This window comes from Gobius niger (assembly GCF_951799975.1).
Source record: "Gobius niger genome assembly, chromosome: 9".
NCBI lineage: Eukaryota > Metazoa > Chordata > Actinopteri > Gobiiformes > Gobiidae > Gobius > Gobius niger.
Window position 1 is genome coordinate 34781692 of NC_136860.1, and position 16097 is coordinate 34797788.

Genomic DNA, 16097 nt, shown 5'->3' on the forward strand with positions numbered 1-16097 from the left:
TACTTTCTTCTACTGCTTCCTGGTTTGTCAAAAATAGCTCAACAGCCAACATTAAATTAGCAGAAATCTAATTTAGCTTCTTAGATGTCGATTAGATGACAGAATAATCGGGTTACAGTCGAGGCATCTGTGCTGCCGACATTCCTGATCTAATGATGGTCGAGAACGAGCAAAAACACATAGAAAGTTTGATTTAAGAATGGAAAAGGTTTTAGCCAGTCCTGCTTAAGACCCAGTAACATTTTGTACTGTGGTTGTTTATATGTTTTTATAGTGTTTTTAGCAACTAGTCCTGCAACCGCAACACATATTTCGGTGATAGATTAGTCAGTTCATCGTTTGGTTGTGAAATGCTTATGTTTCAAACTTAACCACATAAAGTCTAAGAGTTTTTTAGGATATAAACTTAAAGTGAATGTTCGTAGGAGGCTCTCAGTGCTTTGAAGAAGTCACGGCAGCTGGACTTGGTTTGCTCAGAGCTCAATCAAGAACCTCCTGAGCTCCTCCACTGATTGTGACTTTATCAGGGACAGGACCTGGGATTGAGTGAGTGAGTGAGAGAGAGAGGCCTTGTATGTTTATTTCTGAACTGGATCTCGCAACAATAAGACTGGAGCTCATTCTGCTTCCTGATTGGATTCTTGTCATGAGACACAGACAGATAATATGTATTAACTTTACAATGCTAAAAACACTACCAAAGGCGAGTAATCCTCAGTTACATTTACTCAAGTACCGTAAATTCTCTAATACTGGCCTGTATTCCATTAGCGGCCGGGTCGTAGCGTAACTTTGACACAGATTTAGCCACTTTTCAAACATCCTGTGACGATATTTGGAAACAGGGTAAGAAATAAATGTCGTGTGACCCTCCAGGGTTTTAATAAAGTCTCCATCGCGTCTTCAAAGCACGTCCAGCTGCTCCGTGTGCAGGTCAGTCCCACGCCTCAAAATAACTCCTCCCATCAGCGCGAGCGTCTCGTCTTCTCTCGGGTCAGTCTCATGATCGATCACAAACACAAACGCTCCGTCTAAACTCGCCTTTTACACAAGATAACGACAAATAATCCGGTCCGCGGTAAAAACGAAACAGAAACCTGCAGTGACACTGATGTCAAAGCTGTTGTCCCGACAAAATAAAAGGCGTCAATGTTCCAGCCGCTGGGAGAGGGTTTGAAATGTTAATTAATAAATAAACCTAATATTTTAGATGCAAATGGACACAAATCTCGTTTTTCTTCGTTTTCCTGGTCGTCCGTTTTGCTCAAATAGAAATAAAGGCCTGTCTCTAATTGTGGCCTGGTTCCAATAAAGGCCTGGTCCTAGATGCCCTTGAGTAAATAAAGGCCCCGGCCTGTATTAGAGCATTTGCGGTACATGTATTTAGCTAGTATTTGAAGCTATTGTACTTCTGAGAGTAGGGATGGGACGATAATGAACTTTGGGGTCACGATTATGTTACACTATATTATCACGATATTTGTTTATGGTTTAAAAAAATCACTGAAGCTGCAGAAACGATGGGGATTGGGCGATTACTAAACATTCCTCTTCATTGTCTGCTGTAAATGTCATAGTGAGTGAGACATGAAGTATTTAAAGGCACACTGTGTAACATTTTGGACTATACTGTTGACATGATGAGCAGCTCCACACAGAAAAAGCTATTCCTGCAGCGGGGAATCAAAGAATGGATTTGGATGAGGAACGAACCTGCTGAAATCTTTAATACTGCTGACTTTACTCACATCTCCATGGAGACGTACCCACTCCCAGGTTATCTGATGGATTTAGCGTTTATCTTTGAGCACGATAATCACGATAATCACAATAATCAAAAAATGTGGCGATCGATTAATTGCTGCATTTTTTATCTCGATTAACAATGTTGTTTATCGTCCCATCCCTATCTGAGAGTAGCTTTACCATATGGTACTTTTACTTCTACTAGTAATATTATAATTAGGAATACATTGTTACTCGTTTCACAGTGAGTAAAAGCAGAAAAAGCTTCTGTGACCCAGACATAGTTTGTGTTTAATGTATTTATGTATATTATTCTGGCATTTTCTTTGAAAATACTAGGATTTTCACATAATTTCATGTTTTGTTTCTCATAAATTATGTCACACCATTGAATCATAAATCAGACGTTTACCCCCAAACAGTTCCACCCGAGAAGCATTTTCCCTGGTACTTATTTACTCTTCTTGATAATTATTTTGTCATTACTTTTTACTTAAAGGGGGGGTATTATGCAAAATGGACTTTTTCAAGCTTTCCATCATGTTGTTATGTCACTCCCTCATTAAAAACATGGCTGAAGTGTTGCCTTGGCACATTCACGTATTTTTGAGTAATCTGTAAAAACTCTGATGGCGGCCATTTTAGGGATAGGTTTGCCTGAGTCCTCCTAGGAACGCCCCCACCTCCTGGAGACGCCTCCGAGCTTTCGTCACCAGCCGAGTAACCGACCACTGCTCCTCAGCAGAGCCCCCTCCCCACTGATGCCACAGACAGCGTGTGGAGGGGGCGTGTCTAAAGGCTCAGAGGTTCTTAAAGAGACAGAGGCCTATTTCAAGACATTCACTACAGCCATTTTGAGAGAGACATTTTATACAAGGCAGTTATTCTAATTTACTGCATTTACAGACCAACAGAAGGTTTGTCATCATTGTAGTGTGATATAGACTGGTGCTATGGGACTGAAAAAAGCAGAATAAACCCTCTTTAAAGAGACTAGAAGCAAGGTTATTTTATACTCACTACTGCCACCCAGGTCTTATACGCAACTGCAGTTTCTATATTAAACTCGTGCATTACTGGAACACGTAGGGGGAGGAAAATACATAATTTTACCTTTTTTTAAACTCCGTATCGTCCCTTTAAAGTTACTCTTACTTGAGTAAATATTTGAGCTGCTCTAACTCTTCTGTAAACCAGAAACAATTACTAAAATAGTTGTGTGTAGTTGTCAGTTAATACATTTGTTGTTTCTAAAGTAATCCAAAAATAATCAATGCAAAGTTTACTACACCAGAGAAAAAGAAAGTTAAGCTTCAAACCAAAAAATAAAGAAAGATTTAATGATTTAGAGTTTGCTTTATGCCACAAAACCAATGTTCATTCATCCAGTAATGAGTGAAAAAGTCAGATTGATACAAATGGGCAGGAAACGGTCACTTGTCTCTTTCCTCTTGACTCTCGGCACTGAAGCGTAACAGACACAGACCGGATAACTGCGCTTGAGTTCAGCAAACACCAGAATTGGAAACTTTTAAGTATAATAAACACGTGGCATATTCTTGTATAACCCTGGTCTGAAGATTTACAGGGAAAACGCGGCTCCTCCTGCCCCAGAAACCACACGTTTACATTAGAGATCCTACAGAGTCTATATGTGTGAGGAGCTGACAGAAATATGCTCACGAGCCGTCCATCAAACATACTGTAGTGTTTCAGCAAGAGAAACTGAACTAGACAAAGGAGTGAGAGGATGTTTTATTGCATTGATAAACTTTGGGGGAAAGAGTTCATGATCATAATGCATTTGACAGGTTGTTTATGAAATCAACACAAGATGATCTATTTAGGTTTTTGCACAACACGATCGTTCTTCTCCCCCTCTCAGGGTGTTTTGGGGAATTTCTATCGCCTTGTTTTATTTGTTTTATATATTGCACATGCTGTAATCAAGCCGCGCCTCAGCCCAAACCCAAACATGGGAACAAATAATAAAAAAAAACTATCTTTTGCTCAAAAATTGCCCGTCGTGTGAGTTTGCATGTTCTCCCGTGTGTGCGTAGGTTTCCTCCAGTTACTCCGGTTTCCCCTACCACTTAAAACATGTACAATAGATCAGGATGAATGAGCGTGTCTTTGAGAGTGAGATGCAAATCAGCCAATGGCTACAATCCAGTGTGACGCGTGTTAATTCACATGCCCTGTGCCCCACATAAACCAATAAATACATAAATAAAATGTGTTTTCTTTTAAAGGAATCGGCCACCGTTTATATGGTCTTAGCTGTGTGCCTTCAGTCACGTAAACACAGCACAGACAGCGTTAGCATTTAGCCTCTCCTCCTCTCCTCCTCTCCTCTATTAGCCTGGCTAACGCTAGACTAAAATCACAAGTGATGTTTAGTCTGGTGACCAATTCATTTTCTCGTAGGAGAGGTGTGGTTTACGATCGTCCATACTCGTTTATTGGGCGCTATCATGCGTCTGCACGAGGCCACAGCCAATCGTATCATCGTATGAGACGACGTATGACGTACCCGCTGTAAACTTTCGAGCTGAACTATTTAGAACAAGGTCTAAAGCTTGATCGAAAAATACCATCGTGTCTGCTGCTGTCATGTTGGATCCGTGAATAAACTTTTTTTTAAAATCCGTAAATAAACTACAAGCTTCCGTATATCGAATAGCGCGTCATTTTCTTGCCGTCCCTCCTCGCTCTGTGATTGGTTCCCAAATCCATGCAAAAATTTGGGCCATGGTCCCCAGGCTGTGCAGTTCCAAATGATTCGAGCGCACACAGCAGCCTGGAGTTAGCCAGGTTACTCCTCTATAGCTCCAAACAAGGTGAAGATATATAGTTCCCCTTTTTATCCGCGTAGAAAATCCACATTGTTTAGTTTTGTGTAACTATACTTGGATTGTGTAACACTTCACGTAACCATATTTAAGTAGGGAAAACGAGGAAGAGCTTGGTATCTTCTATCTTCACCTCGTTTGGAGCTATAGGAGCGCATCACGATACTCGGAGCCGATCCGATACGTATAACGATACAATATGATAAGTAACATGTTTGCCTTAAAATGTGTAAAAAGAAAACAAGTCCAAAGTTCATAAACCAAATATCACTTGACATTTATTAAAGGAACAGGCCACCCTTTTTCCACAGATCTGTTCTTACCTGAGCTTAGACGAGTTGATCCGTACCTGTCTGGTCTTTGTACCTGTGGAAGAGCTCGGTCACTTCTAACTTCACCACATTTGGAGCTATAGGAATATATAGGGAGAGGCCAAATGCTAACAACATCTTTGTGACTGCGGGCACGCACAAAGATATCTCAGTGTGTAAAAATGGTGTCCTGTTCCTTTAAAGTGTTGTCACTGTGAAACAAAGGAGAGCAGGATAAAAATGCCTCCAAACACAAGTATTGAAAGTATATTATACTTGGTATTGCTGCAAAGAATATTGCGATCCGATCCAATAATTTGTCCCTATATAGTATTTATTTAGGTATTAAAATGGCATTAAAAAGCACTACATTCTGTCGAAACTCTGCACTTGTCCTTTCATTGGATTTATACAGCACTTTGCCAGAATGCCAAATGCTATATAACCGGAAACACTAAACTTAATTTACAACAAAACTATCTAGGAAAAGCAGTTGTGTGACATTCAGAATCTCCCAGAACCCGAGGTAGATCTGGGGGAGCACATCTGAAAGCTTGAAATCGAGTTTCCAAAACAAAGAACAGTAAATCTCTATCCCCTTTGCCTCGAGAGATAACATCAAAAGTCTTCTGCAGAATCATAGATACATATTTGGGTCATTTTGGCTTGAAAACCTCCCGCTTTTGTTCTACCGCCCTCCTTCACTGCCGCCTTCACTGGCTAATCCCAATAACTCCCCTTAAAAATATTACAAAATGTATGTCAAACCTGTCTTTATCTGAGCATGGTGCAATAATACCTCTTCTGAATTAGGGAAACGTCCTTAACCTCTTAACTCCCACCTGAACGGATCCCATTTTCTCAAGTTTGGCTTTACCCTAATCAAAAAGCTTCTTTGGAAAAAAGCACCAAAACAGCCACAAAAAAATGAGAAGAAAACAAGGATGTAAATGTAACAAAAATGTGACAAAAATTCAACAAAAATGTGACAAAAATGTAACAAAAAAGTGACAAAAATTCAACAAAAAAGTGGCAAAAATTCAACAAAAATGTGACAAAAACTCAACAAAAATGTGACAAAAATTCAACAAAAAAGTGACAAAAATTCAACAAAAAAATGACAAAAATGTGACAAAAACTCAACAAAAAAATGACAAAAATTCAACAAAAATGTGACAAAAATGTAACAAAAAAGTGACAAAAATTCAACAAAAAAGTGGCAAAAACTCAACAAAAATGTGACAAAAATTCAACAAAAATGTGACAAAAATGTGACAAAAATTCAACAAAAATTCAACAAAAATGTGACAAAAACTCAACCAAAAAGTGACAAAAACTCAACAAAAATGTGACAAAAATTCAACAAAAAAGTGACAAAAATTCAACAAAAAAATGACAAAAATGTGACAAAAACTCAACAAAAAAATGACAAAAATTCAACAAAAAAGTGACAAAAATTCAACCAAAAAATGACAAAAATTAAACCAAAAAATGACAAAAATTCAACAAAAAAATGACAAAAATTCAACAAAAAAGTGACAAAAACTCAAAAAAACATAAAAAAGGTGACACAACACAGCAACAACGCGAGGAAAAAAGATCAGTTTTGTGGTTCTTAGCTTTCAAATAAGGTGTTACACAGACCTATATATTGGCCAAAGAGGACAGAGTGCATTTGGTTCAGGCGGGTGGTAAGAGGTTAAAGAGGCGAGAGCAGAAATATGGATAATGTGCGTGACTGACGGGGATTTCCTCCTTGTACGTCGTCTCTACGGCCACTACAGCTACAGTTTGGTCCCAAATGGAAACTCAAATCAGCATCGGCCTCTGCAAAGTCCATTAAACCGGAGACTGGTCCTCCGTGTGTTTTAAATGCGAAAGTTACAGCTCAGCAGAAAATGTCCGCTCGCTCCGATACGGCAGCTCCGGTTACACGAGGAATCAGGCGACTGTGACGTGAATTTCCTTTTGTCACATTTTTGCTGATGTTGTCTTCTCTTCCAGGTCTGACTACAGCCCCCTGTCTTCAACAAGCAGTAAGTTCTGATACACACTCACTTCAGACTCTCTCCTCTCATATCCTGCTCATGAAAGGCACAGGCAGACTATCCATGTGTTACTTTTCCATATTTTTACAGGTGGTCTTAACCCCCACCTTTGACCCCCAGCTCAATATCCCCATGATTCCCCCTGAGACGCTCCGTGCTTTGCTAACCCAACAGAGTGGAGCACGTGTCGGAGACTGGGGGGTTTAGAAGGTGTAAAAATATGGCCCTATATATCGCTGGAAATGGAGGTCCAGGACGGAGCAGGACATGCACTGCTGTCATTGGGCAAAGACATGTTATTGAGCTGTTACAGGCCTGCAGGGGCGGGACTGGGACTGAAAAACAGCCCTGGACTCTGGTCAGCCTGGCCCAAATTAGCGTAACACTTCCACAAATACATATGTTAACCTCTTACCCCCCACCTTAACCGAGAGCAGTTCGGCTTTGTCCAAATCTAAAAGCTTCTTGACTGGAGAGCAACACTGTAACGTCTCATTTTTTTGTTGCTTTTTCATTACTTTTTTGTGGCTTTTTCGTCACTTTTTTGTCACTTTTTCGTTGTGTTTGCGTCTCTTGTTTTTCGGGAGGTTTTTCATGTTATTGTTGCTTTACCATCCATCCATCCATTTTCTTCCGCTTTATCCGGGGCCGGGTCGCGGGGGCAGCAGTCTCAGCAGAGATGCCCAGACTTCCCGATCCACACACACCTCCTCCAGCTGTTCTGACCCCGAGGCGACACCACCAGGCCAGCTCGGAGACATAGTCCCACCACCGTGTCCTGGGTCTTCCACGAGGCCTTGTCCCACTAGGACAAGGCGCATTTTTGCTTTTGGATGCTTTTCTTTTAACCCCTGAACTCCCACCTGAACCGAGCACATTTTCTCCAGTTTGGCTTTACCTCAGTCCAAAAGCTTCTGGAAAAAAGCTGTGAAAATAGCGACAAAACTGAGATGAAAACAATGATGGAAATGTGACAAAAAAGTGAGAAAACATTGACAAAAAAGGGATGAAAAATTTATGAAAAAGTGGCAAAAATATCACAAGAAATTGACAAAAAAATGACAAAAATGTGACAAAATATGCTAAAAATGTGACAAAAAATGTATACAAATTTGATAAAAAATGGACGAAAAAATGACAAAAATGTGATAAAAATTTGACAAAAAATGACCAAAAATTTATAAAAAATTGACGAAAAAATGACAAAAATTCGACAAAAAAATGATAAAAATTGGATTAAAAAATGACGAGAAAATGACAAAAATGTGACAAAAAATGACGGAAAAAATTACAAAAATGAGTTGAATACCCAACAAAAAAATTATTGAAAAAAAAATCTGATGACGTGAGGAAAAAGATCCTCTCGGTTCAGGCGGGAGTTAAGAGGTTCAGCTTTTAGATTTGGGTGAAGCTCGTTTACGCCGGGGTAAGGGTGAGGTAAAGTGAGAGGCCAGACCGGTGGCCCCAGAGCCAGTGGCCCTTCTGTGCTCGTCCAGAATACAGGACATATGGCCAGTCCGCCCCTGCCCAGGACGGAGCAGGACATGCACTGCTGTCATTGGGCAAAGACATGTTATTAAGCTGCTATAGGCCTGAGACAATGTTAGATTATTGTGTGTATGGCCAATAACAGCAAACCTATGGCTGCGTGGGGGTGGAGAATGTCCGGGGTCCAGGCCCTAACGCTAAGTTTGGCTCAATCTGTTTGACTTTCGTGTCTCTCGTTTGACGGAAGAGTTCACCTTGTAAAACGCTTCGCTTCTACACGTGTTTGTGCTTCACTTTTCTCAGTGTAGTCAACCTCTTAACCCCCACCCACACAAGCACCTTTCCTAGTGTTATTATCCAGGTATCCAGGCATTACCCAAATCTATAAACTTCCTGAAAAAAAGCATCAACAGAAATGTGACAAAAAAGTGGAGGCGGACCGGGTCTTTCTAAGGCTGATGCTGGGGTGTTCATTGGCTGATGTGGATGTGCTCGGCCGATGTTTTTATAATCCTGTAAAGCAAATACTTGGCCGCTCCAGCTCTGGCTGATTTTATTTTATTACTTTAGGTCAGGGGTAAGGGAGCCAAAACCAGCCCCCCATCTTCAAACTCTGGCCCTCGAGATGATTTTGAGAAATATTATGACTCAAATCAGAGAACGAATGCCTGTTAAAGTAAAAGTACAGTTAAAATACTGTCAATTCCTTAAAATGTCTTAACAGAGCAGCCTTTTAGGCCATAATCCTAAAAGAATAATCATCTAATGGAAGAAATGACTTAAATCGACTTGAATAAAAGGAATAGGCCACCGTTTTTCCATACTGAGATATGTTCTTACCTGAGCTTTGACGAGTTCTTTAGGACCTGTCTGATCTTCCCCCGTGCCTTCAGTCCCGTAAACACAGCGCAGACGGCGTTAGCATTTAGCCTCTCCCTCTCTCCTCTATAGCTCCAAAACAGGTCAAGATAGAAGCTACCAAGCTCTTCCACGTTTTCCCTATTTAAATATGGTTACGTGAAGTGTTCCACTACAAAGTATAATTACACAAAATTAAACAATGTGGATTTTCTAAGCGGATAAAATGGGGGACTATATTGTAAGGCGTAATAATGAGTAGTTTGGCATCCGCACAGTAAAGTGAAGATTACTGCACAGTAAAGTCTCGGGTCTGGTTTTGATGAGAGAACAGCATTGTAACACGGTGAAAAGCTGTGTTCAGTCCTAGAAATGACAGGGACACAACTTTAAACCCCAGAAAGACTTTAAAAACAGCTTGTCCGAGGGCATCCATGTTCATTTTTGTAAATTACGTCGTGACAGTTGCGCTACATCGTTCCGGTGCAGCTGCTTTAGTAAAGGAGGTCATGGGGTTGTGATTGAAGAGGCTCGAGCCGGGTCCGTCTTCACAGAGGGGCTCGTGTTTGGGCCGTGTGAACTCTGACCCGCCCCCCCCCTCCGCTTTGTTAGTGCGAACATGCAAACGGCACAGAGTGAGGACGGTGGGCCTAATGACGGATCACGTGTGGGAAGAAGGAGGTCAGGCTGAAACAACAGGCGAGCCGTGGGGCCTGGGCTAGTCTTAGGGTAGTCACTGTTCATTCAAAATCATTCAAAATCATTCAAAATCATCATCATTCAAAAAATCCGCCTCATGTTTGTGTTTTTACGGTTAGATAGAGTTACGCTGGGTTTGTGTCATGTGTATGAGCTCATTACAAAGGCAGTCGTGCAGGTCAGGAGTTTTGACTTGAGTGTTGTCTGGAGTTCCTGCAGCTACAGACGGGCCTGGGCTCAGAGGGACCAGGGAGAAACACTGACATTTTGATTGCAATTAAAATAGTACATCTAAGTCAGGGGTGCCCAAAGAACAAAACAAAACAAAACAATTCCGTTGGCCCGTCAGAGTGTGACCTACTTGGCTAACACTAACTCTCTATCCCATTCATTCTCAGTGGTAAATATGGATGCAGTACACCTTTTGACCACTAGCGTCAAATTGGGGGCGCTGTTTCACTCCTAAGGAAACACTGTTGTGATGTCTAGGTTTTTATCAGAGCGTTGTAGTATCAACTTTCCCAGTTTTCCAACTTTTATTTCAAAGATTGTTGACATCAACAAAGACGAGTGTTAAAAATTGACTTATAAAATAATTTATGCTGAACTGACACTTTCAAAAATGATCTCATAGGGCATTTTCTTTGAGTTACTAAATGAATGCCCAGGGGCAGACTGTCCATTTCCCACTTGGCTACAATGTGTTGTTTATATACTGATCTTTTATTATGTCAGTGCCCTCTGCTGGACACCTGTGGAATTCTTTCCTTTTATTTTTATTTAAGCTGCCCCCTAATGGCTGGAGTGAGCATTCTGGTAATTTCTTTAAAGAGGGGGTGTTCTGCTTTTTTCAGTCCCACAGCACCAGCCTATATCACACTACAATGATGACAAACCTTCTGTTGGTCTGTAAATGCAGTAAATTAGAATAACTGCCTTGTATAAAATGTCTCTCTCAAAATGGCTGTAGTGAATGTCTTGAAATAGGCCTCTGTCTCTTTAAGAACCTCTGAGCCTTTCGGACACGCCCCCTCCACACGCTGTCTGTGGCATCAGTGGGGAGGGGGTTCTGCTGAGGAGCAGTGGTTGGTTACTCGGCTGGTGACGAAAGCTCGGAGGCGTCTCCAGGAGGTGGGGGCGTTCCTAGGAGGACTCAGGCAAACCTATCCCTAAAATGGCCGCCATCAGAGTTTTTACAGATTACTCAGAAATACGTGAATGTGCCAAGGCAACACTTCAGCCATGTTTTTAATGAGGGAGTGACAGAATAACATGATGGAAAGCTTGATAAAGTCCATTTTGCATAATAACCCCCCCTTTTTTTTTTTTTTTTTTACATACTTATGAATTCATGCCCTACAAGTCGTGGCCTGACTGAATCGGGACGTATTTTGCCCAGGTCTGTAATAGACCCTTTAATTGTTTGTAAACATTCCGGCCATAGCTGGAGGCAGGAAGTCCTATCTATTTCCATTGTAGCTGTTGTCATAGTAAGTTGGAATGATAAGATAAACCTTATATTATCGTCTCAAATGTCATTCCTCTTGTTCTTGCACCTTAAGCCACAACAGGACCACATTTTTCAGTTGCAGTTTTACACTTAAAATCGCTAGTTTTAGTTTAATCTTATTTCTCTTGATCACTTCCTGCCTCCAGCTGACGTCACCGATGATGTCAGCAGTGAAAGGGTCTATAGCAATGAGCAAAGAATATCCTCTGTTCCTTTTCACTTCTTTCTTGATTATACTGTAGTTATTGTTTTGTGCTGAGGGCAATGGCTCATTTAACAAGCCTTGAATCAAAATCTCTGCTAAGTTTGTCTGAAATTTAAACTGTGTGTAAAAAAGTGAAGAGCCATTTGAGAGCCGTCCCTCTTTGGTTCACCAAAAAGAGTTACCCCGGGATTCCACATCATCCGCCTGTGCGCTCCGCTCCGCTCCCCCCCCCGACTCCGGCTGCGACATCAACGCCCACTGTCTCCGCTCAGTCCGCCCCGGTCCTCTCCGCCAGTGCTTCAGCTCCACGAGGAGCACGCGCACAAAGCAACGACTTTGAGAAATAAAACTCCCAATAAAATAATAAACAACTATTAATGAGCATGCGAGCTATGCCGCGTTGAAGCATGAGGCCTGTGCCCCCTCTCATGCGCGAGAGAGGCAGAAAAAAAAGTTACGTGAACGAAAGCAACAGTCATGTAATTGTTTTTGTGATAACAAACTCCACAGAGGGAATTATCGAGGTCACTTTGTGTGAAATAGTGACATTTTTGTTAAAATAAAGTCCGCTCGGAGGGAATTTACTTTGAAAATACGGATATTGTTGTCGTTCTCTTTCCCATTTGGTGCGGTCTGAACTGTGGAGCTTGATCCGGCCGGATTGCATTTGCTGCAGAGGTCGGGGCGGAGTGGAGCGGGGCGAGCACGGAGAGTGTGGAATCTGGGGGTTACTTCAAGGTAAAATGGTGACTCCCAGTTAGAGTAGAAAAGTGTGATGTAACTTTATTCAGTTGTCTTAAAGAGCAGCACGGGCTCCAGTTGCAGCCCAGTTAAAACCTATGCAGCACGCCATTAGTTTTGTTTTAGTCAGTCAAGGATGTACAGTGGGGAAAAAAAGTATTTGGTATTCGTTCACTGCCACTGTTTTGTCCATGTAAGAGGCCTGAGTGAGTAATGAAGAGACAGAAGGAGGTCAGAGGGGGCAGTGAACGCAGCACAGACACAAACATGGAGGTGAAAACAGGTCAGGATTGGTCAGAAGTGAGTTATTATCAGGGGCGGACTGGCCATATGTCCATTCTGGAAGAGCACAGAGGGGCCACTGGCTCCAGGGCCACCGGTCCCCCCTCAACTGAGTTTTACCCAAATCTAAACGCTAAAAAGGAAAGCATCAAAATAGCGAGAAAAAGAGGATGAAAACAAAGCAAAAATGTGCTGGAAAAGCAACAAAAAAGTGACAAAAAATGTTATGAAAAGGCGACGAAAACGTGAGAAAAACACGGACAAAAAAACTACGAAAACGTGAAAAAAACACAGACAAAAAAACTACAAAAACGTGAGAAAAACACGGACAAAAAAACTACGAAAACGTGAGAAAAACACGGACAAAAAACTACAAAAACATGAGAAAAACACGGACAAAAAAACTACAGAAACACGGACAAAAAAACCTACAAAAACATGAGAAAAACACGGACAAAAAAAATACAAAAACATGAGAAAAACACGGACAAAAAAACTACAAAAACACGGACAAAAAAACTACAAAAACATGAGAAAAACACGGACAAAAAAACCTACAAAAACATGAGAAAAACACGGACAAAAAAACCTACAAAAACATGAGAAAAACACGGACAAAAAAAATACAAAAACATGAGAAAAACACGGACAAAAAAACTACAGAAACACGGACAAAAAAACCTACAAAAACATGAGAAAAACACGGACAAAAAAAATACAAAAACATGAGAAAAACACGGACAAAAAAACTACAAAAACACAGACAAAAAAACTACAAAAACATGAGGAAAAACACGGACAAAAAAACTACAACAAACACGGACAAAAAAACTACAAAAACACGGACAAAAAAACTACAAAAACGTGAGAAAAACACAACAAAAAAACTACAAAAACACGGACAAAAAAAACTACAAAAACGTGAGAAAAACACAACAAAAAAACTACAAAAACACGGACAAAAAAACCTACAAAAACGTGAGAAAAACACAACAAAAAATGATAGAAAAAATAATGAAAAAAGCAACAAAAATGACGTGACAAAAAGTTACCGTCACTTTTGTAGGTCTTTCAAATGAGGCGTTACATTGTCGCTCTCCAGTCGAGAAGCTTTTAGATTTGGGTAAAGCCCAGTATAAAAAAAACATGAATCTAAAAGGAATTCCGTGGAGTATGGTGTGCCACAAGGTTCAATTTTGGGACCATTATTATTTATATTAATGATTTTGCTTCTGTTTCTACGACCACCTTTCCCGTTCTTTTTGCTGATGATGCCAATAAAAAAAATAAAATAAAATAAAAAGCCGAACTGGGGAAAATGCACTCGGTTAAGGCGGGAGGTAAGAGGTTCAAATATGTATGTGTGGAAGTGTCACAATTACGCTAATTTGGGCCAGGCTGGTCAGAGTCCAGGGCTGTTTTTCCGCCCCTGGTTATTATATCATCCTCAGAACACCTGCTTATGAGTTTTAAGTCTTTTGTCGTTGCTAAACTCAAGACACAACACCAGTTTATAGTTGGGATATGTTTCTTTGATTCCCAGTCGTTTGAAAAGTTTAATCCCCCTTTGTAATTCCATTTCTTTAGTTTTACGCCACTGAAATCTCTGCATAATCTCCATTTAGGATAAATTATTTCCAAATGTGCTTCTTGGATGCAGAGGCAGTGAATGCAGCTTAATGCGCCGCTCTCGGCCAAAGCGCTTGATTAAAACAACATGGCTATTGGGATAATTACGGCTTTTAACATCTGCTTGATAAATATTGTTCACGGACAAAAAGGCTGAATGGTTTTTACTGGCTTCTACTTGAAGTAGCTCAGAAAATAAGAAATAATTATGTCGTTGAGTAGTTTCTTTATGGACCGCAGTCGTCAGGATCTGGAAAAGTGGTTTGTTTGTCTCGATCAGTTGCTTCCAGGATCGATCTATGTCCGTTTGAAAAATAAAAGTCTAATCCAGGGGACACAGACACGAGACCCTCTAGACCAGGGGTGGCGAACACGCGGCTCTTGGCCAATCAGAGTGCGGCTCTTTGCATGATTGGAGATGTTTAATACAATGCAGCTCTTTGCAAAATAATTGGTAAATGTTTCCCATAAACTGTGACAGTCTTTAAGAATCTTGACCAAAAATCCAACCATCGTCTGCAGATCCTGTTTCCATCTCGACACATGAGTCCGTATCTCTCCTTTTCGAGGCGGTTTGTAAAAGGAGCCCGTGCAGCCTCACTCACAGTGGGATGTAGTTAAACAACAGGCAGATCGAGGCTCTGGGATCAGCTTCTGCTTTTCAGGTTTCTGATCAGCTACTCTTTATTTGATGTAATTTGGCCTCATATTCACAGAAAAAGATCAAAATTGGGAAATGGAAAAAAGCGGAGCTCTTATGTAGCTTATGATGCGAAGCGCGACATCGTAACACGGAAATACACAAAGTTATGACTTTTCTTCCACATGTGGCTGAAACTGTAACAAATGCAACATAAACAGACTCTCAGTCGTCCAGAGGCTCCTGGTTAAAGTTTATGAACTTTGTGCAGCCGAGAGTGCGTTCTCTGCACAGTCCAGTCAGGACCGAGCTGCACTGAGCGCTCAGGCCAGGGGCGGATCAGAGAAGGGGGCTCAGTGGGCAGGGCCCCACATACAAACACACCCCAGCATTAAAAAAAAATCTAATTCTGTCTCAGTCAGAGCAGAAACCACAAAATTTCAGTAAATATACATTTATTTCAATCTTGGTGAGGAGTAAAAACATTAAATCTAACACAATTATTTAAAAAAAAATGCATAAAGTTATAGTTTATTGTGATTAAATACACATTCACATTCTATTTAATCACAATAAACTAAAGCCCCTGGATCTCGCTAATGGTCGGTGCCTTTGTGGCTCTTCACAGGATCAAGGTTGAAAATTTCGGCTCTTGGTCTGGGACTAGTTGGCCTCCCCTGCTCTGTACCTAATTGAGCAAAACTAATGTGATTTTTGGATTCAGCACATCAAAATCACCAAAGCGTAGACGCCAAAATGTGTTGTAAACCTTTGTAATCGATGGGATAGGAAGTGCCTCGTTTAATACTCTTGTTACAAACACATTAGATCTTATTAAAGAGACAAAACTGAGGGATTTGGCGAGTTGGCTGGAGCTAATGCCAAACTTGGTCTTGTTCACAGTTTGCTCTGGGCGTCTAAAACCTCTCACTTGTCGCCTCAGTCGCTCCGTCTCCGCTCTGACAGTGAAGGTCATGTGACGTCCGACCCCTCCTGCTCCTCTAATCCCCCCTCGGTCTGATGACACCGACGTGAACTCATCTGAACTCTGAAGAAGACCCTTTGTGGAAATGTAGCTTTCACACAGT

At 41.0% G+C, this 16097-nt stretch overlaps 1 protein-coding gene across 1 annotated transcript in view; it reads left to right on the forward strand.

The window, feature by feature from the left end:
- Positions 1 to 16097, forward strand: part of fam124a (family with sequence similarity 124 member A) — a 62925-nt gene that overhangs the window by 19591 nt on the left and 27237 nt on the right. The window contains exon 2 of the mRNA XM_079563433.1: positions 6914 to 6945. Coding sequence (XP_079419559.1) covers positions 6914 to 6945 — 32 coding nt within the window. The remainder of the gene's footprint in view (positions 1 to 6913; positions 6946 to 16097) is intronic.